The sequence below is a fragment of the Zeus faber genome, assembly GCF_960531495.2.
Source record: "Zeus faber genome assembly, chromosome: 17".
NCBI classification, from domain to species: Eukaryota; Metazoa; Chordata; class Actinopteri; order Zeiformes; family Zeidae; genus Zeus; species Zeus faber.
Window position 1 is genome coordinate 21,640,934 of NC_137204.1, and position 24,012 is coordinate 21,664,945.

At 45.2% G+C, this 24,012-nt stretch overlaps 2 protein-coding genes across 2 annotated transcripts in view; one reads left to right on the plus strand and one right to left on the minus strand.

Annotated features, from left to right (window-relative positions):
* Positions 1–548, plus strand: part of urm1 (ubiquitin related modifier 1) — a 96,054-nt gene extending 95,506 nt beyond the window's left edge. Inside the window, exon 6 of the transcript XR_013844610.1 lies at positions 539–548. The gene's annotated coding sequence lies outside the window, so the exon portion shown is untranslated. The remainder of the gene's footprint in view (positions 1–538) is intronic.
* dbh (dopamine beta-hydroxylase (dopamine beta-monooxygenase)) lies at positions 407–23,977 on the minus strand (the record flags this gene model as incomplete). The annotated part of the gene is made up of 12 exons (XM_080017677.1): positions 407–514; positions 1,241–1,400; positions 2,675–2,802; positions 3,595–3,654; positions 4,154–4,192; positions 9,111–9,254; positions 10,282–10,448; positions 12,087–12,189; positions 14,996–15,172; positions 15,498–15,755; positions 16,256–16,402; positions 23,609–23,977. 12 exons carry the CDS (start codon positions 23,975–23,977, stop codon positions 407–409), a joined length of 1,860 nt encoding a protein of 619 aa, XP_079873803.1.
* Positions 23,978–24,012: the final 35 nt, after the last annotated feature.

Here is a 24,012-nt window from a genome sequence, read left to right on the forward strand (position 1 = left end):
CTCATTTGCGTTCACACGGCAAAAAAAAGGGGATTTGTATTTGTATATGTCATACAGGTACAGTGCAGTGAAATGATAAAAAGGTAAACTCCAAACAAATGTCAAAAAAGCAGTACTGCAAAAGAAGAAAAATATACGTACAAGATGCAAACACAATAGGATAAAATATATTTAGGCAAAAAAAATTATAATAATAATCTCGTATAATAAAGTACTGTTTCTGAACAATCTACTGAGAAAAGTAGAATGTAAGTAAAATGCACTACCCACCTCTGCACAATAGATGAACCATTTTCAAATCATTTCAGCGCGGTCACAACTAAAAAAAAAAAAAAAATGCGACAAACATGAGATTGGAGCTCGGAGCATATTCCGCCCAAGCGCACTTCCTCCCTTCTGTGGCGGCTCAGACGCCCGGGGTGTCCTCCACCGGGAGCTTCCCGCCCTCGCAGGGGTAGCGAGGCCTCTGCAGGAGGGAGGAGACCAACGGCAGCGGCTGCTTGTCCCAGTCCCCCTGCGGGAAACACAAGCAGCGGAGGGTCACCCAGGGGTCGAATACGATTTATATCTACGATAAACTGGCTCCGTTGTGTTGTGATTTGTATGAGAAGTCAGCGTTGGTCCAAGCCGCTGTGCATTCAGCTCTGGATCAAAAGCAGAATGTAGAGAACGACGGAGCAAATTATTATAATTATTATATATATATTTTTTGCGGTGGTTGCCAGTGGTGGGAGAAGTACCAGACCTAATTAAGTAAAAGTACAAATATCCTGTCACAAAATTATATCCACATGGACATCTCTACTGAAGTAAAAGTATATAAATTCTTGCTGTTAAAGTTTGTCTGTAATACTTCATAAAGTCCGACCGTAGCTTCTTTTCTGCAGATGATTCTCATACATCCTGATAACAATTAAATACTATAGGTTGGTGTCAAAGCACTTTACCAGAATATTAACTTCATGAATCATTTATCGGTTCTTAACTAGATCCAGGCCACCCAATATTTTTCCTTTTTTTTTTTAAGGAACACAAACATGTTAGAAGTGTAGTGGAGTAAAAAGTATTGATATTTGCTTTAAAACAAGCAGTTTGCTCTTTTATCTGACATCATCAGCACAGCATCCTCGTTGTGTGTGTGTGTGTGTGTGTGTGTGCGTGTGCGTGTGCGTGTGCGTGTGCGTGTGTGTGCATGTGCGTACGTGTGAGCGTGCGTGTGTGTGCGTGTGCGTGCACATACGGGGAAGAGGCGTGCGCTGGACTGGTTACAGTGCATGGAGATGGGAGCCGTGTTGTAGAGCGTGTCCAGGACCTTGGAGCTGAAGGAGTTCCACTGCAGCGCCGAGTACTGCTCCGTCACCCCCACCTCACCACACACACACTGCTCCTTGCCCTGAAATCTGGAGATAGACAGATAGATAGATAGATAGATAGACAGACAGACAGACAGACAGACAGACAGACAGACAGACAGACAGACAGAAAGACAGGTAGATAGATAGATAGATAGATAGATAGATAGATAGATAGATAGATAGATAGATAGATAGATAGATAGATAGGCAGACAGACAGACAGACAGACAGACAGGCAGACAGGTAGATAGACAGACAGGTAGGTAGATAGACAGGTAGATAGATAGATAGACAGACAGACAGACAGACAAACAGACAGGTAGGAAGGTAGATAGACAGAGACAGACAGACAGATAGATAGATAGATAGATAGACAGACAGACAGGTAGATAGATTGATAGATAGATAGACAGACAGACAGACAGGTAGGTAGATAGATTGATAGATAGACAGACAGACAGACAGGTAGATAGATTGATAGATAGATAGATAGACAGACAGACAGACAGACAGACAGACAGACAGACAGGTAGGTAGATAGATAGATAGACAGACAGGTAGGTAGATAGATTGATAGATAGATAGATAGACAGACAGACAGACGGGTAGGTAGATAGATTGATAGATAGATAGACAGACAGACAGACAGGTAGGTAGGTAGATAGATAGATAGATAGACAGACAAACAGACAGGTAGGTAGGTAGATAGATAGATAGATAGATAGATTTTCACAGCAGCTCACATCAAAAATGGGCAAACAATTTACAATTATAAGAATTTAAAAATGGAAAAAAAATAATATAGATAAAGCTCGGAATTATTTAATAAACCTCAAAATAAGCAATGGACCTAAAAATAAACTATGAACTATAAACAAAAAAATGGCAATATACACTAACGTAATAAACAGCGTGGGAGGGGTTGGGAACAAACTGAGAGGGATTATGAATAGTTTGCCCCTTTGTTTTTTGGGGCGGGGGGGCGGGGGGGGATGAGATTAGAGAGAAGCAGAGGCGGGGGGGGGCACCGTTTAAAAACAAGCGCGTCAGGTTTCAGACGAGTGAGTTTTACCTAAAATACAAGGTGTGTTTTTTGGAGATAAACAATAAGCCCCTATTTAAGGGAGCCTGCGAGGGCCAGATGGAGCAAAATAAGCTGACGCATGAAATGCAAACGTTAAATCACACGAGTGGTGGAAGCGGAGCTGAGGGAGGGGGGGGGGGGAACAAAAATCGAGAAGAATAAGAGACGCGCCGAAAAGAGTAACGGAGGGGAGGACGTGGGGGAGGGAGGTGGAGGGGCCGTGCACGTGCGCTACCTGTTAATGAAGCTGAAGTACTTCTGCAGGTTGTCCATGTCCACGTGGCTCTTGCAGAGCTCCAGCTGAGTTCTGGGGTAGTAGTGGATGTAGTTGACGCACATCTCATCCATGATGCCAAAACCGCCCTAGAGAGAGAGAGGGAGGGAGAGAGCGAGAGAGAGAGAGAGAGAGGGAGAGAGATTGAGGTGAAAGGGGAAAGGGAGTGTTTTGGACGGCGGGAGAGATCAAGGGAATTTTCTTCCTCGGGAGGAGGCCGGGGAGTTAAGGATGACGGAGAAAAGGACACGGATACCGTCGGTAAACGGACGACACGCTTGTCTCGTCTCATCTCACGTCTCAAAGATCTTATTTTGGCTTTCACCGGAGCAAATCCTAAATCCTCCAGGTGGCGTCTTATCTTTGACCTCCGAGGAAATCCCAATTATGACTCAAAATTGTGAATCACAATTTGCAATTGGTGCGTATCCATTGGGTTAGGGGTAGGGTTAGGATTAACCCTGATCCTAAAACCAATGCACAAGAGACGCTCCATGAGATTGTACAAATTGTATATTATAAATCTATGTCCATACATTGTCTGGGAAATAAAAGTTTCATGAACCCTTCCATCATTACATCTCTGTGTTCCCCTTCTTCATGAAAGAGAAGCAGCCAGCGTGGGCGGGTTCACTGCTTTCCTAATACAGGCTTTGTGATTTTGGATCCTCTTGAGTTCGCTTCTGTAATGGCGAAATTCTTTATCTTCAGATAAGATAAAAAAAAAAATTATAATAAAAATCGTCCCAAATACATTTGGGAAACATGATTCCCAACAGTTCCAACTACACCGGAATTTCCCGAATATCATTCTAAACCGAGACACCATTGAGATAAGACGAGATAAGATGAGATAATACAATGCATTTTTTGATGTTTACCACTGTCGGCTTGGTCCTGTCTTCAGTGTTGAAGGTGCATTTCGTAATGAGTACATCCCCCTGTAGAGTGCACGCAAGCACGCACGCACACACACTCACACACAAACACACACACACACACACACACACACACACACACACACACACACACACACACACACACACACACACACCTGAGTATTTGGGAAGTCTCCAGGAGAATATGAGTGAATTATTAAGTTGAGCCATTGGCCCGCTGCGTGCAGCTGAGCAGAATGTTATTTAGTCTCATCTGTTGCGGTCGTCCTGGTTCCCTCCCGGGCAAATTCTGCCACAACTCTTAAACTAAACCGTCTGTCTCGCTATTTTCTTTATTTTCTTTTATTCTAACCATCCGTGATACAGCTCCTCACAATAAGAACAATGAGCCGCCAGGTAGAAGTCCCCCCCCCCCCCCCAAAAAACGGACAAATGGGGTGAAAATTATTTTTATATAAATCATTTCAAATTTATCAATTCGGGTTTTACCCCTGTTTGCAGTAAGCGCATCGGCGTCTGATCAATCCAAACACACACTTACGGGTAAAACGTTGACCATCTTCCTCAGGATTCTGATTGTCTGTGAGGAGAAGCGCATACATTAAAATGGAGAGAAAAACAACAGATTAAGTATTTAAAATTCCAAATGTTACCACTGACACAAGCAAGGAGGGGAATGGCCTGAAGGTGCTTTGCAGTGATTCAGTGATGGCTGCTTTGCAACACATGGCAAGTGGGAATTCAGGTCCATTTATTTGTAGTGCAAAAAAAACACAAAATCAACTAAGTGTATTAAAAGGACAGTCTCACACGTAGCTCTCTTGTTCACAAATAATTGCTTTTATTGTTTACCTTAGTTTTATAACCCTATCTATATCATTATATAGCCCCTTTCCCCATTGGACTTCACTGACCGGATGAAAGAGCTGGAACTTCCCCCGCCCTGCTCCCACTTCCCTTCCCCCTAAACCCCCCCCGCTCTGCTCTGCCGTCGGCGTTGGGCTCGCAGCCAGTTTCGACGCGGCCCTCACGGTTACGACGCCAGCTCCCCGCCACTCCCCGTAAGTAATAGAAAAAGAGCGGTGAATCTGCTAAGGAACAGGAAGCGCCCGAGCCTTTCTGCAAATCCATCAAATTTAGCATCCGTTCCTCGGCAGCGGTGCCCCCCCCCCCAAAAGAAAATAAACGGGCAGTCAATGCTTTTAACACACTAAATCTAGCTTTATTAAACGTTAGGTCTTTGGCAGGGTAAAAAAAAGAAAAGCATTTTTGGATCAATGACTTTTATCATCAAGCACAATCTCGATTTGATGTTTTTAACTGGAACTCGGCCAGAGCAAGGCGACGGCGCAGATGTTCAGGTTTATGGGCGAAGCCGGCGGAAGGAGACGGAAAGGAGGCGGAGGTGCCGTCCTGTCTAACGATTCCCTCAAAGGCAGGCGGATATCTTGCGGTGATTTCGCCTCTTTCGAATGTGCGGCTCATCGGTCGAATTCCCCCTCTCGGGCTACGTCCCTATATATTTACAGGCCGCCTCCGTAGTGCGCCGCCCTTTTTTGATGACTTGCTGAACCGCTGTCCATGATCCGTATTGAGACTTTGACCGTGTTGTTATTGTGGGTGATTTGACGGCCACCCAGGACAAAGGGACTTAAGAACTGCCTTGTGTTCTTAATAACCATGTGACGGAGCCCGCACACAACAAGGGCCACGCCCCGGATTTAATCATCTCCAAGCGTCTGAACAATTCCAAGTGGTGGTGACTGATGCTGCTCTCTGCGACCATTCCCGCGTTCTCTTTGAGAGCACCATCTCCGTGCGCACAAACGTTCAAACTGAGGTCATCACTCAACGGTCACTCAAAACGCAAGTGAAATATTTATTCAGGCTTTCTCTGCAAAACACCCGCCCTCCCCAGCTTGGAGATCCATTTCAGTACTAAAATGACAATCGCCATTGACGCCGTCGCCCCCCACGAATGACGTGGACACGCCGTCTTGTGATGGTGAATCTCGAAGTCGTCGTGGTTTCACACGACATGACTGATCGGGGACAGGGCGTGGCACGTTGCAAGATCTTTCGCCAGGAGGAATCCCAGACGGGTCTGTCGGGGTCTCCAAACTAGGCTTTGTCACGAAAAACACACCAGAAATGACATTTATTTATTTTTTATTAGATTCTTGATCACTGTAAAAAAAAAAAAAACAATAAAAGCTACGTTTAAATAAGAAATGTATTAAGAAACTAGAGGAGAAAAGTAACATAGGTGTGTTATTGTGTTTCCGGCTGCTGCTCTTGCTCTCCCGTCTCGCCGTCTCGACCTCCACCCCCTCACTCTGTCTGCTCTCATTGGCTGTAGCTCGTCGCATCTCTCCCGAGTCGACCCCGACACGACCAGATATTAAACCTGCTTGATGTCTCACCGAGCAGTGGGGCGGCGTCGTGAGCGGTTCGTGCCACACGCTTTCCCCCCCCCGATCTGGGGCTTTGCTCGGCGATCTCCAAAGACCTGTCGGCGAGCGAAAAAGTCAGGCCAGAATCGTGTAGTCTGAACTCGGCATAAGGTGGAGGTGGCCTCTGGTAAGAAAAGATCTCCATGGAGAAATGCCATGCTGGTAAGAATAGAAGAAAAAAAAGAGAGCGTATAAAGAGAGACTTAACATGTATAGTTTGGAAGTGAGAAATTTTTACGCGCGTGTCTTGTTTGCTACTGTCGACAGGCTAACAAACAATCCTGTGTCAGTAGCCTCTATACTTCTATCCACCAGGGCCTGCGATGAATTTGCCTCCTCCTTCACTGATAAAATTCAAATATTAGACACTCAGTTGGTGCCTCCATATCGAACAGGATATGTGCCGTCCCTGTGTCCACTAAAAATACATTCAAATACTGTGACACAATTTGAGTCATTGGAATTTGAAACTTGGACATTATACAACATCTTAAAATCCTCCTCCTGCTGCCTTGATATTCTGCCAACAGGCGTTTTCCAAAAAAATTTTTCAAATTGCATGGGCTTGGATCTTCTACAAACTGTCAACACGCCTCTGCTCGTAGGTTTCTTCCGACACCCCCTGAAAACAGTCGCCATCGAGCCACTCTTACAAACAACAACGGAGACACCTCACTAATGAACAATTATAGGCCCATATCAGACCTCCCGTTTTAAAGTAAAGTCACTGGGAACAGCTGATCAATTTATTGTCTTATCTTCCAGTCAGGATTTCAACCACAGCACTGAGACAGCTTTTGTCAAGTTCTTCAATGACATCCATCTAAACACAGACAGTGGCAGAATCTCAGACTCAGTATTACTGGATCCTAGTGCTGCATTTGACACCGTCGACCACAACATATTACTAGACCGACTGGAAAACTGTGTGTGACTTTCTGGGGCTGTGCTTAACTGGTTTGAATCGAGTTAAGTACAGGTAATTAGTTAGGAAGTTAAACATCTGAGCGGACAAAATGACATGAGGAGTTCCCCAAGGCTCTATTCTGGGGCCTCTTCTGTTTTAACATCTACATGCCTCCCACTGGCTCAGATTATGGAAAACAACAAAATATATCACCATAGTTACGCAGACGAGACACACATTTACATAACCACATCACCAGGGAACTATGGTCCAATATAATCAGTGAGCAAGTGCATTGAACAAATCAAGGCTTGGATGCGCCAGAATTTTCTCAAATTAAACAAAGGCAAAACCGAAAGTCATTGTTTTTGGAGCGGATTCAGCTTCAATCTGTGATGTTAAAGAGCACAAACCAAGCCAGAAATCTTGGTGCGGTCATGGACTCGGACCTAAATCACCCCCACATTAAAACAATTACAAAGTTAGCCTACTATCACCTTAAGAACAAATCAAGGACTTATGTCTCAGCACAATTTGGGAAAAACTCGTCCATGCATTTATCTTCAGTAGACTAGACGACTGTAATGGTGTCACCGCAGGCCTCCCTAAAAAAAACAGATCGATCAGACAACTGCAGTGGATTCAGAAGGCTGCGGCTGGACTCGACCGAGAAAGTGGATCATATCACTCCAGTTCTCACATCTTCACAGTGGCTTCCTGTCCCCCAGAGAACGGATGTGAAAATACGACTGTTGGTTTCCGCTGCGCGAGGAACCGTCCAGACGTCTCGGGTCGCCTGGGACAGGTCTGCTTTCTGTCCCCGGAGTCAAAGCTGAACATGGAGGAGCAGCGTTCGGTATTGATGCACCACACATCTGGAGCAAACTCCCAGAGAAATGCAGGTCCGCTGCAGCCCTCACCTCTTTGAAAAATCAAGGCTGAAGACTTTTCTGTTTGCCGCCGCCTTTTAAGAAACCAAATTTGCGGCTTTTGATCCATGTCTTCCACTGCACTGTAACTTTTATGTATTCTATTTTTTGACTTTATGCATTCTGTGTATTCTATTCTTTAATAATGTTGTTTCTTGTGAAGCGTTTCTTTTGCACTTTGTCTAATGCTTTGATGATTTATGTAAAGCACTTTGAATCACCTCGTTGTTGAAATGCGCTATACAAATTAACTTGCCTTGCCTTGCCTTGCCTTGCAGAGGTTATATATATTAATGAGCATGTATAAATAATCTTTAAGCAGAATGTAATTTCATGCACATTTGAATGATCTGTATAAATAAAACACGTATTACTTTAGAAATTCCTTTCTGTGTTGTTGTTCTGAATGTTTGGAACGTGACAAAGCTGGGGGGGAATGGAGTGTAGACAGTATAATTTACAAACACTACAAACAACACAAAAAATGAGGCACACGGGTGATATAACAGTCTCTATGAGGCATATCAAAGGAATGCAGTTGTTGAGTCTCTTTGTAAAGTAAAACTTGAAGGTATTTGTGGATGAATCAGAAATCTATGAATTAATTCATTGCTATGTTAGGTGTGTGTGTGTGTGTGTGTGTGTGTGTGTGTGTGTGTGTGTGTGTGTGTGTGTGTGTGTGTGTGTGTGTGTGTGTGTGTGTGTGTGTGTGTGTGTGTGTGTGTGTGTGCTTGTGTGTGTGTGTGTGTGAGAGAGAGAAAGAGAGAGAAAGAGAGAGAGAGGTTCTCTTTCAAGAGTGCAGGAATAAGGTCTCTGACTCAGCTTTCGTGGGAGGGAATTCTATCTCTTGTCTCATGGTTGAAAAAAACAATACATGGCATCATAATACATCACTTAACTCTCCAACAGCCATAGCTGTGGTTGCCCTATGCCAGGGCTCATTCACCCACATTTCAATGTGGAATACAAAAAAGAAAAACCCGGAATAAATCTAGGTTAGTAGATCTGCGTTTTTGACCCCAAAATATGGGTTTTGTTTTTAGTTTGGATGTGTATCTCTGCAGCCCTCATCGGTGGACTCACAGCGTCGCTGTGACATATGCTACTCGGGCTTGTATCTCTACAGCCTCCGTCAGCAGACACCACAGAGTCAGTGTGACGTGCGCTACAAGGGCATACATTTCTACAGGCTTAATCATTAGGGGTTACCTGGTAGTGTGTGCTGAAGTGCCGGTCCTCCTGCACTACCTCCACCTCCTTGCCGCCTCTCACCAGGACTGTCCTGACACCGCGCCCAGCCAGGTGGGTGTGCAGCTGGGATGCAAAGATAAAGATCCCGCTTGGAGGCAAGGCCTGAAAGACAACGATGAGGGAGGTAGAGACACAGAAAGAGAGATATGTATTATTAATCAATATATTGATATTGCCACTACATTAAAACCTCTAATAAACACTAATATTGTGTAGCTCCCCCTTGTGCCTCCAAAACAGCTCTGATCCGTGGAGGCATGAACTCCACAAGACCTCTGAAGGTGTCCTGTGGTATCTGCCACCGAGACGTCAGCAGTAGATCCTTTAAGTCCTGGAAGTTGTGAGGTGGGGGCCCCATGGATCGGGCTTGTCGTTCCAGCACATCCCACAGATGCTCCATCGGATTGGACCCTAACCCTGCCCATCCACATGATGTAGAAGAAAACGATATTAATCAGACTAGGCCACCCTCTTCCATTGCTCAATGGTCCAGTTATGATGCTCACGTGCCCATTGTAGACGATTTCAGCGGTGGACAGTGGTCAGCATGGACACTCTGATTGGTCAGAGGCTACGCAGACCGGTCCTGGGCCACCTTTAGTAGGTACTAACCACTGCAGAGCAGGAAACACCCCACTAGACCTGCCGTTTTGGAGATGCTCTGACCTAGTCGTCTAGCCATCACAATTTGGTCCTTGTCAAAGTGGCTCAGATCCTTACGCTTGCCCATTTTTCCTGCTTCCAATACATCAACTTCAAGAACTGACTGTTCACTTGCTGCCTAATATATTCCACCCCTTAACAGGTGCCATTTGAACCAGATGAGCAATGTAATTCACTTCACCTGTCACTGGTTTTAATGTTTAATGTGTGTGAGTGACTGTTTGACAATTTTTAGAATCCTTGATGCACAAGTATCACTATCTGCTCGCATAATGTCCATGTCTGCCTGCATATTTTTGGACCCATTTTTATCTCTGCTATACTGCTATACTGCTATACTGCAATACTGTCTGAAAAAAAAAATGTAAATCTTCAATACAAACGGCCTCGAGAGCTGTTTTTATTGCCAAACCATAAACGACCTTGAGAATCTGTACAATAAATAACAAAGAGATAATGTTCTTACAGTCTTGGTACACTGGGATGTGCAGTAGCCAGAGAGATAGAAGGCGTGCTGCTTCGGAGGAATAGCCATGATGGGGGTGTAGACGAGGCCCAGCTCCATGATCCCAGCGTCAAAGCGCCTCAGACTGGGCGTGTAATATAAGCGAATCCCGGAGGAATCTCTGCGGCCTGTATGGAGAACATCCAACATTAAATATACAGTCAGTGGTACTCATATCAAATGTGTATCGATGTTATTATCAATTATTCATGTACTTGATATGAAATGCATACGAGTATAAAAAGTAAAAGTACTTGTTCAGCATCGCAACATTATATTTGGTTATATTTCACAATCCATCCTTGAACGGATCGCCTCGCCCTCTCTTAAACTTAAAAATGCTCCCATTTTAGATCAACAGACGTTGCCCATATGAAGCACCTTATCAGTAAGTACAGACTGTATTTGCAGACGTTACAGATACATTGAGGGCAGTAAAAAGTTAAATTGCTTTGAAAATAAGTAACATTAGGAACGAGGCTCAGCTTGCGAAGCTAGTTCTGTCGGACAACTCAACCGCGACACGCGCTTCCGCGCCCTTATGTGCTGCCCTCTCTCCACCTCCCCTGCATCCACCTGTCGGGCCCTACTCTTCTATCCAATGGATAGAAGAGTGGAGCTGTTGTCTGTCAGAAAGCATTTAAACTGGGAATTACTCAGGTGAAGTACAGTAGACAGTACTCCAAAAGGTGTAGGGGTTATTTCCAACGGGTCAAACTAAAACGGACACGCTGTTTTGTTGCAAGTGTTTTTTTTTCTCAAGACTAAGATTAAGATATTTTTTTAAGATCGTTTCACCTTGTGTGACTGTCCGTGTGTTGTAGACACGGACAGACATTCGTAATTTGATACATGTGTCATGGACATCATTACTGTTCAGTTGAGTACAAACACATCCCACTCACCAATTTCAGCAATTACAGTGGGAGCTCACATTTCAATTTTATTAAAAGTTATTTATGGCAGACGACTATAAAACATTTTTTTTTCTCAACATGTTTTTCGGTCATTTTTCAACAAGTAATAAGCAGAAATCACTCAGATTTATTCTCATTTGTCGCACAGTAACTGATAAAAGCACTGGTGCCATTTCAGACCAAACTACTGTCGACACAGACAGTCATTGTAATTGTGTAAATGTGTCATTTGCGCTCAGCTCATTTTTTGAATTCATGAGACAACTTGGTTAAATGAAAAATATTATAATTATGTGTATGTACATCATTACTGTTCCGTTCGCAGTCCTACATGAAAAATATTTACATTTTAAGAGTGTTATTCCCGACGGACGTGAAATGTTGTCACATGAAGGGCCATTAGTGAAGGACTAATGGCCCTTCATGTGACGGATATTTTTATTTAAATACCAGCTCCATCTTTTCTGTTCTTTGATCTCAATGCTGCCATCAGGCAGATTTATAAAGATGTTGTGTATCAGAGATAAGGAGAGAAGAGAGAAGTAGTTTTTGCAGATAGAATAAAAAATAAGAGAATATGAGACTGAATGGGTAGACATAAAATGAGGATACCAGATCAAAAATGAGCATTTGATGGTGTGCTAAGATGAAAATACATAAATTTTAAATATCATATGACTATAAGCGAATTTGGAAATCTGCTTTGTATAAGGTATCTACTGTGTGTGTGTGTGTGTGTGTGTGTGTGTGTGTGTTTGTGTGTGTGTGTGTGTGTGTGTGTGCGCACGTGTGTGTGCGTGCGTGTGCGTGTGCGTGTGCGTGTGTGTGTGTGTGTGTGTGTGTGTTCACCGGAGAGCAGCAGGGGGTTGTGGTAATGAACTTCCAGCCGAAGAAACCTGGAGGAGCCTGGTCCACCCAAAGGAAGCCCTGCGTCTGGCGGATAGTAAAATGCCTGCACACACACACACACACACAGGCACGCACACACACACGCACACACACACACACACGCGTGTTGTGTAGGCTTGTATCGAGTGCATTTTAAAAGATTTTCATTGTATAAGATCACGTGCATCACGTAAATACATGGAATCTGTTTCTTACCCCAACATTGTACCCCTATATCACTGTAACAAATGGAGTATTTCATTTTTTTGACAGAAATATACATTTTAAACGTGCCAATGGGAAGGTTTGTGAGGGAATGTAGTGATGGAGTATACATGTGTGACAGTTCTCCCGCCACTCGACACCCACGTGGCTTTTCCCCGGCTCCCCGACACGGAGACACAGGCGATGACGTTGAAAACAAACCATTTTAGTGAAGAGGGTGGCAAGATGGCACAAGCCGGGAGCAGCTGGAACGCTGTCATGACAAAGGCTCCCTTCCCATGTGTGTGTGTGTGTGTGTGTGGGGGGGGGATGGGGGATTTAACCCGTGCTCATCGATTGCTCTGATGAGCAAGGGGTGTAAAGCCACCCCTGGTCCAGGGCCCAATTAACTAGACCCAAGACAGGTGTGGCTGCTTAACCCCCCCACACACACACACCCTGACATGTTTGCACTGTCATTGTGTGTTCTGCAATTTTACGTTAGACTAAGCTGAAGTGCATTTGTTACCGTAACACCCATCGTTTTGTCCCGACGTGCTACGGTCAGACGTTTTTCCATAAGAAAAGCACAGAAAAAAACCCTCAAAAAGTTATAGTCGTAGCAAAAAAAAAAAGTGGGCATCGTGCACTGCACTTTAATTTTTAAATTCATGATTTCAAAACCCCTGCGCATCATTTCATTTTGAACATGTGGTTCCATGAGAATGACCCAGATGTTTTTTTTTTTTTCTCTTGCGGTCCTCTCGTTTTATCTTCTCATCTTCAGCGTCCCCCCCATCCCAGTACACACACACACACACACGCACACACACGCGTGCACGCGCGCTCACACACACACACACACACACACACACGCACGCACACGCACGCACACGCACGAACACGCACGCACACACACACGCAAGCCCATCGCTCCGAGCGCCCTAACAACATTCTACATCACTGTGGCATCTTCTCCACTCTTCACTCTTTTAGCGTCAATCTCTTAGTTCCCCCTACTCCTCCTCTCCCTCTCTCTCTCTCTCCCCCTCTCGCTTTCTCTCTCCTTCTCTCCCTCTATCTCCCTCTCTCTCTTAACCCCTCTCTCCCTCTCTCTCTCTCTCTCACTCTCTCTCTCTCTCTCTCCTGCCCCACCTCTCTCCTCCTCTCTCTCTCTCTCTCTCTCTCTCCAGCTATCTCTGCCTGCCCTTTCTGCCTCCCCCCTCTATCTCCCTCTCTCTCTCACCACCTCTATCTCCCCCATTCCTTTCTTTATCCCTTCACTCCTCCTCCCCCTCTCTCTGTCCCCTATCACTCCTCCCCTCTGTATACCCCCCTTTTCTCTCTCTCCTTCCTTCCCTCCCCCATCTCCCCTATCCCCCCTGCCTTTCTCTCTCCTTCTCTCCCACTTCTTCTCTCTCTTTCCCCATCTCTCTCTCCCTCTCCTACTCCATCTCACTCTCGCTCACCTCTCTCTACCTCTATCCCCCCTCCCTTTCTCTCTCCTTTTCACCCCCGCTCTATCTCCCCCTTCCTCCTCTCCCCTTTTCTCCCTCTACCCCCCACCCTCTCTCCTTCCCCTCCCTCTCTCTCTCTCCTTCCCCCTCTCTCTCCCTCTCCCCTTCCTCTTCTCCCTTTTCTCCCTCCATCCCCCACTCTCTCTCTTTCCCCCTCTCTCTCCTTCCCCTCTCCCTCTCTCTCTCCCTCTCTCGCTCTCCTTCCCCCTCTCTCTCTCTAGACCCCCTCTCTCCTTCCCCTCCCTCTCTCTCCCTCCCCCCTCTCTCCCTCCTTCCCCCTCTCTCTCCATCTCCCCTTCCTCTTCTCCCTTTTTCTCCCTCTATCCCCCACTCTCTCTCCTCCCCCCTCACGCTCTCTCTCTCTCTCTCTCTCTCTCTCGCTCTCCTTCCCTTCCCTCTCTCTCTCTCTCCTTCCCCTCTCTCTGTCTCCCTCCCTCCCTCCCTCTCGCCTGTCGCTCTCTCCTATTTTTCGTGACACCACATTTCCCTTCGGACGTGGTGCTGGGAAGAATAAAACAACGCTATTAAGAGGTGATGAAAGAGGCCTAAATGCTTCCCACCTAATCTCGTCTTCGCAGCTCGGTGCTGGCAGGAGGCTCGGCTGCCTGTTTTTGTTTGGCTGGAAGATAATCCAATCAGAGAGGAGCGCCGGCTGGCTGTGATGTGGCAAGCGCGGCACTTCCTGTATTCCTTACACTGAAATATTCCCATTTTTGTCCCCGGTCGGAAGGCGAGCCGAGGACTTTGCCGGCGGCTTGATTGACTCACTTACAGCACCTGTTACGACTTTCAGAGCGTGGGACTTTGTCCCCGATGCAGTCAAGAAACGCGATTCTTAAACGCCCCAAATCCCCCAAAAACGTCATCCTAAACTGAGATAAGACGGGATTTCACACACAAGAAATTTCCTTGTCCACCTCCGCTCCTAAATATATCTCAGACCTCCTCACTGTAAGCTCCCCCGGTGCTTTTGCACGGAAGGTATTCTTGGATTTCGGATGAATTGGATCTTTGTATGAATAAGTTTGATTTGAACAGTTTGATTGATTGATTATTGCATTGTGTGTGTGCGTGTGCGTGTGCGTTTGCGTGTGTGTGTGTGCGTGTGTCTGTGTGTGTGTGTGTGTGTGTGTGTGTGTGTGTGTATACCTCAGCTCCCATGGCCCATGCGGCCAGGACATGGCGGCAGGAGTTGAGCTTCCTGGGCTTCATCGTGTCGTCGCAGGAGCCGCTGTACTGCGGCACATCCTGGACCTCTGGAGAACACTCAAACACCTCCATGTGGTGCACGATGGCCTCGTTCCCCTTGGATACCACTGACTCATACTGGAGGAGGTCCAAAGCATTACGTTTTTCGTCGTGAATATTGGAAAAGTAATTGCCAAGTATGATTTGCAGTTATGCTAGGAAAACTTCTATAAATGAGTCGAAAGGAAAATTCAAATTTTCTGCAATATGAAGGGCAATGGAGCAGGAGCAACCATGCTCCAAAGCTTTTGAATATCTCTTAATACTGGATCAACTGGAAAGAGTCTCAATCACTTCGGTTGACTCCTAAAGATCGAAAGATATTGTTCAGGTTAAAAAAATCGTATTTATCAGGTCATTAAATGAGTTCAGTCAATTAGACACTGATGTATTCACTGTGTACCATGATGATGTGGTTCTTGGGCATGTGCTCAGGCAGCTGCTGAATGAAGCACCAGTAGGTCGTCTCCTGGCCGGGTATGGTGACGCCGGGGGCTAGGACCTCCAGAGTCTCCACATCCGGAGGCAGCGACGGCGACGGGGCAGGGGGGCGCAGCATCAGCACCCGCTGCAAACCCATGTGGATGCGAGACAGGTTCAGCTGCTCCAAGGAGGCGATGGGTTGGTCCAACAACCCGTAGATGACGTGCACGGTGCCCTCCTGGCCAATTGGATAAAGGGATTGGAGAGAGATTCATTTGTCTTCGCAGTTGATGTAGAAATGAACTGGATCTTACTTCTGGACTATTACTTCCGTAGTCAGCTAACCACAGAAGTAATATTGTAGTATTAAATCCTATTGCACAGTACCTGAACAAAGTCTTTCTGCAGCTAAGGCTGGTCGCGGCTTTCTGCATTAGAAGCACCACCATTGCTCAGAGTCGATTTATCCATTGAATTCTATACCACAGTCCCTGGTTCAACAAATCCACGGGAGACGGATATTGTGTAACTGCTCCGTTCTGCATTCCAGATTTATTTTGGCTGCCCAAACATGAACAGATCTCCATGGCAGCAAAATCCAAACAAGCAGAATGATGAGGCGCACACACCGGCGCACATGCACTCACGGAAACTGAAACGTATTTACACTTATTTACTTTGTTGCCCGTGTTTTACACTCACACACAGCTACAGGCTGTTGACGTCTTGCTCACGTACCTCTATGAGGTAGTCTCTGGGGTCGCAGGTACTGAAGGGTCTCTTGAAGAGCAGGTAGAATCCTTCCGGTGTCAGTTTGGCTTCTATCAGCTGGTAATCCTGTTGGCTGTCCAGTGTCACACGGCCCTCACTGTCACTCCAAGCATCCTGCAGACACGCACACGAAAAAAATAGTATGTTAAGTCATGTGCAAGTGGGAGCAAGCTTGACAAAAAGTCTGAAATAGAGGAAAGCCTGATTTATTTTCCCTCAAATTGGTCACATAGATCATAGTCTCATTATAAAATTTGAATGATATCTTATTAATGAGTGTTAATTGCTGATTTAAAGACAAAGTCCTCTAGGAATTAAAGGATGCTGCGGTAAAATATTGCAATACATATTGTTGCTATTTAATAATTTATTAAGCAGCTAATCAGTCAAATTAAGTTGTTAATGATGCCACCCTTGCAAGATTTCAACTTGCGTACCAGGAGGTGGCACAACGGCCTAATTTGCCCACTCGTGTTTCTTGAAATTATGTCTGCCGCGAAAGGCAGCAAAGATACCTCTCACTCTTTCCCTCTCTCCCCTCTCTCTCTCTCTCTCTCGCTCTCTCTCTGAACTGAAAACCTTTTGGAACCAAGAATACTGTAGAAAGAGAAGCTGTGTGATATTTGCTTCAGCGTCTGTGCGTGCAGTTATGCCCGCTACGATGGTTAGAGTTCGTCCTCGGAACGCTTCGCTCTCCCTCTGTATGATGCCGAATATTCTGTTGGGAAGCTTTTAAACATCTCGTAACACGAGTCGAATTTTGCAGGCAGCTATGGAAGCACGCACACACACACACACACACACACACACACACACACACACACACACACACACACACACACACACACACACACACACACACAGGGAGGGGACAAAGCACATGTCGCTGCCCTTTTATTTAGCAACCACGGTACAAAACGGCACAGAAAGGGTCAACTGAAATAATATAACTGGCTCCTGAGTGTCGGTGACTCTGTTTATTTTTTTGGTTGTCATCCATGTTCAGGGATGAGATGGACCAGCCTCGATGCAAGCTGATAAATAGGAATTTGTTCCGATAACCAGTTGCATACAGCTGCAACTAATGACCGCCACAGTCACAGGGAGATGTTATCCCTCCAGTGCGTCCTCGGTCTGGCCCGGGGTGGCTTCCCAGTCGGATTGGCCTGGTACAGCTCCAAAAAGGGGCGGCGTGAGCCTCCCTTTGAAGCTCGATCTGGAGGAGAGGAGGTTTTACTCAGGACCTCCTGGATCACCAACGTCCTCACGCTGTCAGGGAGAGGCAGTCCCTCCATCCTCTTCACCAGCACAGCCCTGCTCAACAACCGCATTTCTGAAGCCACTGCTTTTGATCGGCCATCGAGCCCACATGTCCTTTTAACACCTCACTTGAGAGAAATACTCCCAGATATCTAACTCCCTCGCTCGAGACTATTTTGTCGGGGCCAAGCCACCTTCCCCGGGGAAGCAATTGTGAATCTCAACCTTGGAGTGCATATGGGTTAATAGATTATTTGTAGGATTGTGTAAATCCGGTCTACAGCCGGGTCAAAATCGGCATTAATCCCCCTGAATCCGAGGTTTCTCCATTGACTGGAATCTCCCAACGAGCTGAGAAGTGTGATTCCCTGATGAGTGGAACACACTGTACACTGAGCCACCACATCATCAAAACCACTGGCAGGTGAAGTGAATAACATGGATCATCTTGTTCCAATGACACCTGTCAAGGGGTGGGATATATTAGGCAGCAAGTGAACAGTCAGTTCTTGAAGTTGATGTGTTGAAAGGAGGAAAAATGGTCAACTTTAAGGATCTGAGCCACTTTGACAAGGGCCAAATTGTGATGGTCTTGTGGGGTGTTGCCGGTCTGCAGTGGTTAGTAGCTACCAAAAGCGGTCCAAGGAAAGACAACCGGTGAACCGGCGACAGGGTCATGGGCGCCCATGGGCTCATTGATGCACTTGGGGAGTGAAGTCTAGCTCGTCTGGTTCGGTCCCACAGAAGAGCTACTGTAGCACAAATTGGTGTAAAAGTTAATGCTATGATAGAAAGGTGTCAGAACACACAGTGCATCACAGCTCGCTGCGCATGGAGCTGTGTCAGAGCCTCAGAACTGGACCATGGAGCAATGAAAGACAGAGGCCTGGTCCGATGAATCATGTTTTCTTCTACATTATGTGGATGAGCGGGGTTAGGGTCCGATCCGACGGAGCATCTGTGGGATGTGCTGGAACAACAAGCCCGATCCATGGGGGCCCCACCTCACAACTTCCAGGACTTAAAGGATCTGTTGCTGGCGTCTTGGTGCCAGATACCACAGTACACATTCAGAGGTCTTGAGTAGTCCATGCCTCCACGGATCACAGCTATTTTGGCGGCACGAGAGGGAGCCACACAATATTAATCATTATTAGTGATGGTTTTAATGTTTGTAATGTATGATTCTACTTTACTAGTAACTTGTTTGGTTTTGATTGGTTCTTTCCTTTAGCACCGCCATCAGTCCTTTTCTCCTAGTGCTTTGTTACTGTGTCTGTGGCACTCGGTTTGTAAATTGTATATAATCCTTGCACCATTCACTTATCCACGTACACTTAAATCAACACTTCACTGTCCTTCTTTTTGTTTCTCTCTGGTCCCATTTTTTTTTTTAAAGACAGGCACCACAAAGTAGTTCTGCAAGAATAAAGCCACTGTACCTACCCATGCAACATTGAAGAGTTGAGCCACCCAAGACAGCTTGACAACATCCAGGACATGCAGGGAAAAGCTTTTTTTTTTAAAGTGAGAGCTGCAATCCTTCAAACCAGTTTCCCTCAGAAACCCCTCACTATGCCCTTGGGCTCACCATGTCCTGTCCGGCAGCCTCCCCTGCCATCTGGCTGGCCGTTCCTACCCATCACACCGTTCCAAGTTGACGAAGCCATTGCCAGCATAGCCACCAGAGTCCCCCAATGGGACCATGGAGGCTTACTGTAAATGAAGCCTTGTCCAGCATTACACGCACCTCAATAAGAAGGCCAAGGCCCTGCAATTTGCAATCACATTAAGGTGACGATTTCATCAACCGAGAGTTATTTATCAAAAGTAACATTTTCAGTTATTTTACCACACTCGAAAACGAGCTAGGAAACAATAGAATGAGCCTGAATATGCTGAATTCCGATGTTTAATCAGTGAACATTTTGGAAATCCAGGGTCCAAACCCAGAGAGAGAGAGAGTCGTAGAACGATCCCCTGTACCAAAAAAGGCCAGGGTAAATTTAAAAGAGCGAGGGAAGAAATATATTTTAAGGCCGAGCTTGCAGCGGAGAGGAGGTTGAGACGTACGTGGTGAGGAGCCGAGCAGGACAGCTGGGTTCAGCTATAAATGGAGATGGGTGTTTGAGGTGAAGGTGTGGAGGAGTTTATTGTTAGACCATGAGAGAAACCAAGCCCACGCGGACAGATCGCACTGTGAGATAGAAACTGAAACAGAGTTTTGAAATATTACAAATCCCTGTGGGCCATAGTAAGTATTTTTTGGCTGTACTGCTTGAGATAATTGAGAGTACACCAAAAGGCATTGAATAACCTTCATGCATATATATATATATATATATATATATAACTTTAGTGAACCGGCTAAAACCATGTTCCAAAAGGAAGTATTGCTAACCAGTGCATAAAGTGAACATTTGAAGGGTCAATAATGAACCTGTGTATATATGTATCTGTAGGCAATATGTGTAATGTATAAATTAATGTTACTCAGAATAAAGAATGTGCTTTATCCAAGAAGCTGAATTCACCTTTCAGAATAAACACACACCTGATTGTCAGGCAAGTTGGTTGAAGAGAAATGGGATTGTTGTGAAGTAGTACCAAGCAGAATCCATCAGAACAAAAAGTGCACTGACAAACTACGGCACATAAAAACCTTGTCACCATTAGTAGGATAATGCCAAATAAATCCAGACCCTTTGAGAAGTAGAAAGGAACGCTCATGATGCACGGCAGCCCTTCACTGTCCATTCTTCCAGGCACTGGTCTGTGTTAAAATAGACCTTATTAAAAATGGGAAAACTGCCACTTAGGGAGTGATGCAGGGCACGTATCGTCACATTGACGAACAGAGGTGCAATGGGAGCAGTCTGCTGCTCCACGTATTATGAAAGACATCAAGAGGTTTTCTGCAAGCATGAAGGTCAGGGGAATAAAACTCCTCACAAGTCATTGTTATTGACACGGGCACGATTATGAATTGTCGGCTTAGTAATGTTATTGAATTCTCCAGTTTATAGGCAAGGTGCATTTGTTTGTGTAATACATTTCAGACAAGTAAATGCTTTAGCCGAGACATGAAAGAAATTATATACACTAAAAAGAAAAACAAAAATAATGTTTGCAGGGATAAAAATCTGAAAAGCTGAAAAATACATAATAGAAGGCCGGATATAAAAGGTTAAAGTGACGTTTACTGTAAAGCAGGCTGATTTCTCACTGAAAGGCAGTTGCAAATCTAAACAATGATTCTGGATTCAAAGGTAACGTTTAAGTGTTCTCGATGGCCTAAGCCATCGAGAAATGTACAGACATTGAGCAGTTTCTTAAAATCAATTGTGTGGTCAGAGTGTGTCAAGGCTGAACCGAAGAGGACCTGAGATTGAACCTTGAGGAGCTCCAACCGTTACGTGACACATCTCAGATACAGTACACAGTGGCTGTGGTGGCGGGGTGTAGTTTGGACGTCAGCTGCGGGTTCGGGGAGTAGCAGTCGCTCAACTGGCAGTGGACGCAGCTATAGGAGATTGAGTTGATTAAGAGAGATTTTCAAAGCTGCTGTATGTCTGGCCTCTCTCCTGACAGGGAGGCTGGCTCATCACGCTGCACTCGACTGGTGGAAGAAGTTGGAAGATCAGAAGAATAACCAACACATGTTGACGTTGGGGATTGGTGTGCATGTAAGATTATAGTCAAGCAAGGGATTACAGCCTTTCACAATTTGCAGATGCAAACGTGTCAACTTAACTTATTCAGCTTATAAGATTTATAGCCAGAAAAGATTAATAAAACCAAGCTAACCAAACGAGCAAAGCCAAAACCACCGCAGAAAACCTACAATCTGGCAAAACTAGGTCACAATATTGTCCAGGGTGCAATTTTACGATGACCCGCTGCTCATAATGATACATTTTTAATAGGTGTACTCCACCCTTTTTTGGTGGGGGGTTGTTATAGTTACTCCTTTGTGGGCCTGAATGTGGTTAATGCACCACACTATGTCGGCAGACTCTTGCTTTTTGCTCAGGCAGATCCTTTGAAGTTATTTTTCCTTTTCATTTATTAAAAGCACTGACTATACAAATTAATCATTAAACTGATAATGCCTTACTTTTTTCAGATTTTCGCCGCAGCCTGATATCCATTTCACAGTTTCTGTTAAGATATTAGTGCGGTAATTAAAAATCTAAAAATAAACATACAAAATGTAACACTAAAAACACCCTTCTTTGTGGGGTTTGATCTATGAAGAGAAAAAAAATGTTTCCATAAAATATAAATTTGCCATTTCACACATCTCATTCATCCCAGGACTTAATTGTGATATGCTAATCCACGCTAAGAACTTTCAGCCATTAGTGCAGTTTGAGTGATTCCCAATTTTCAGGGAGGGATAGCAGCCTTTGTGATTACAAAATCATGAATGAAGCCATCCGCCAGCGTGAAAAAAGCCCAACAATCTCACACCTCGAGGATCACAGACAGATGAGAAACCCTGAGGAAATGGGAAATCTCTGATCTTTCTGTCGTGCTATCTAAATTTTGTCTTTTCCAAAGTAAGCAAGAATGAGAAAAAAAATTGTGGGTTTTTTGGTACTGCTTGTGAGAAGAGATTTAGTGAGCAAGAATTAAAATGGACCTATAATGCTCCTTTTCACCAAGTAAATATATGGTCTCTGAGGACCCCAAAACATGTTTTTGAATTTTTTTTTGCCTAAATTACCACTCAGATTGTGCATTCTAGCCATTCTAACATGCCTCTAAATCCATCGCGTTCCTGATGCTCTTTCAGTGGGAGGAGCCACCCTCCCGAGGCCCCTAGTTCTGTGAGCCAATGGGGTTTGAGCACAGGTTCCTGGTTCTGTGAGCCAATGGGGTTCGAGCTTTACTTCTGCGTTCCCTCTGTAGGCTTTCCCAGATTTCACCTCATCAGTACACTCAAATCTGTTTCCGAGCAAATTTGAGGCGGGAAATAAGCAATCCAGCTGCTGAATCTTCACTCATATTAAATCTACAAGGCGTCGTTTAAAAGTTCGTTGCGACTTTGACCGCGGTGTCTTAAGAGTGCGGAGCTCGGAGCTTGCGGCTTTTTTGTTTCATCCAATTACGGAAACGTCAGGGGGAAACAAATTAAATAAATAAATACATCTACGGTTTTGTTTGGAGAAAGGCGGAGCGGATCGCGCACCGCAGCCTACAGTACAGTCAATGGACACACACGCACACGCACACGCACACACACACACACACACGCACACACACACACACACAGAAAGAAACACACAGCAAATACATTTCCCTCGTCTGCAGTTTTTCACGGACAGCTGGTATTAATTCCTCTTTCTTTTAAGAGATTTGTGCTGGTCTCTGCAGCCAACAACAGAGCACTTCCCATGATTAGCTCTTAGCTTCAGGGTGCTAGTGGGCACGGTTCATTATAGGACATGTTTTCTGAAGCAGACAGCTCGCAAAGAAATCACCAGGTCGTCTTATTTCACAGCTTGTGTGTTAGTAGACCCTGCAGAGACCCAAATGTATGTGCACAAGCACTGAATAAGTGAGTTTTGCATAATAGGTCCCCATTTACGCAATACATGTTTGTTATATACTGTCATCCTAAATCACGTGGATATTTATTGAGGGTAATTATCACCCTTAAAGTTTTTTTAAATCTATAAATAGATCTTTATCTCTCTATAGTGGATATATTTCACAGACATTCATGGAAGATTTCAGACTTTTTCCCATATACCATGAAAAACCTTGTTTTAGTTGGGCTTTACCATTTGATATTATGGTTGACCATCAACCTTTTCTACTCCTAATGGCTTTTCCTACACTTGCATACAATCACTGCAAAGTAGCAAAAAATCAATTGGTTGACTGATTTGATCAATACATGGAAGGGAAAAAATTGGATAGATTAGGAAAAGTGGAATTGACTGATTAAAACTCAATATGATATATGCCACCCACAAATATAATAAAACTGTTGTTTTTTTTGCCAATTTCAATGGTTGTCGGACTAGCGGACTGTCTGTAACAGGCTCTTACCCCAAAGTAGCTTTTATTTCCGTCATCCCACAGCACAACCAGGTCAGCGTTGGTCAGCTCCCCTTGGTCAGACATCCCCAAAACCACGCCGTGCTTGAGGTCGGCAACCTTCAGCTCCAAGTAAACCTCCTGAGTGGTGTAGCTGATGTTCCAGGCCAGCTGGAGGTCCCCGCGGGGGTCCAGGGGCACGTGGAAGGGCATGGGCAGGGGAGGAAGAGAGCCCTGTGTCTTGGTGAACGGCTCTATGGGCTGGACGGCCGTGGTGGGTCCCTGGTACGAAGCCACCAAGATGACCAGCAGCGTGGCCAGAGCGGTGAAGTACATGATGGTGATGTCCTGCAGTCGAAGGCCCTTGTTGAGGATTCTCATAGCCCGCCGGGTGGGTCGCCTTGCTTTCGTAGGAG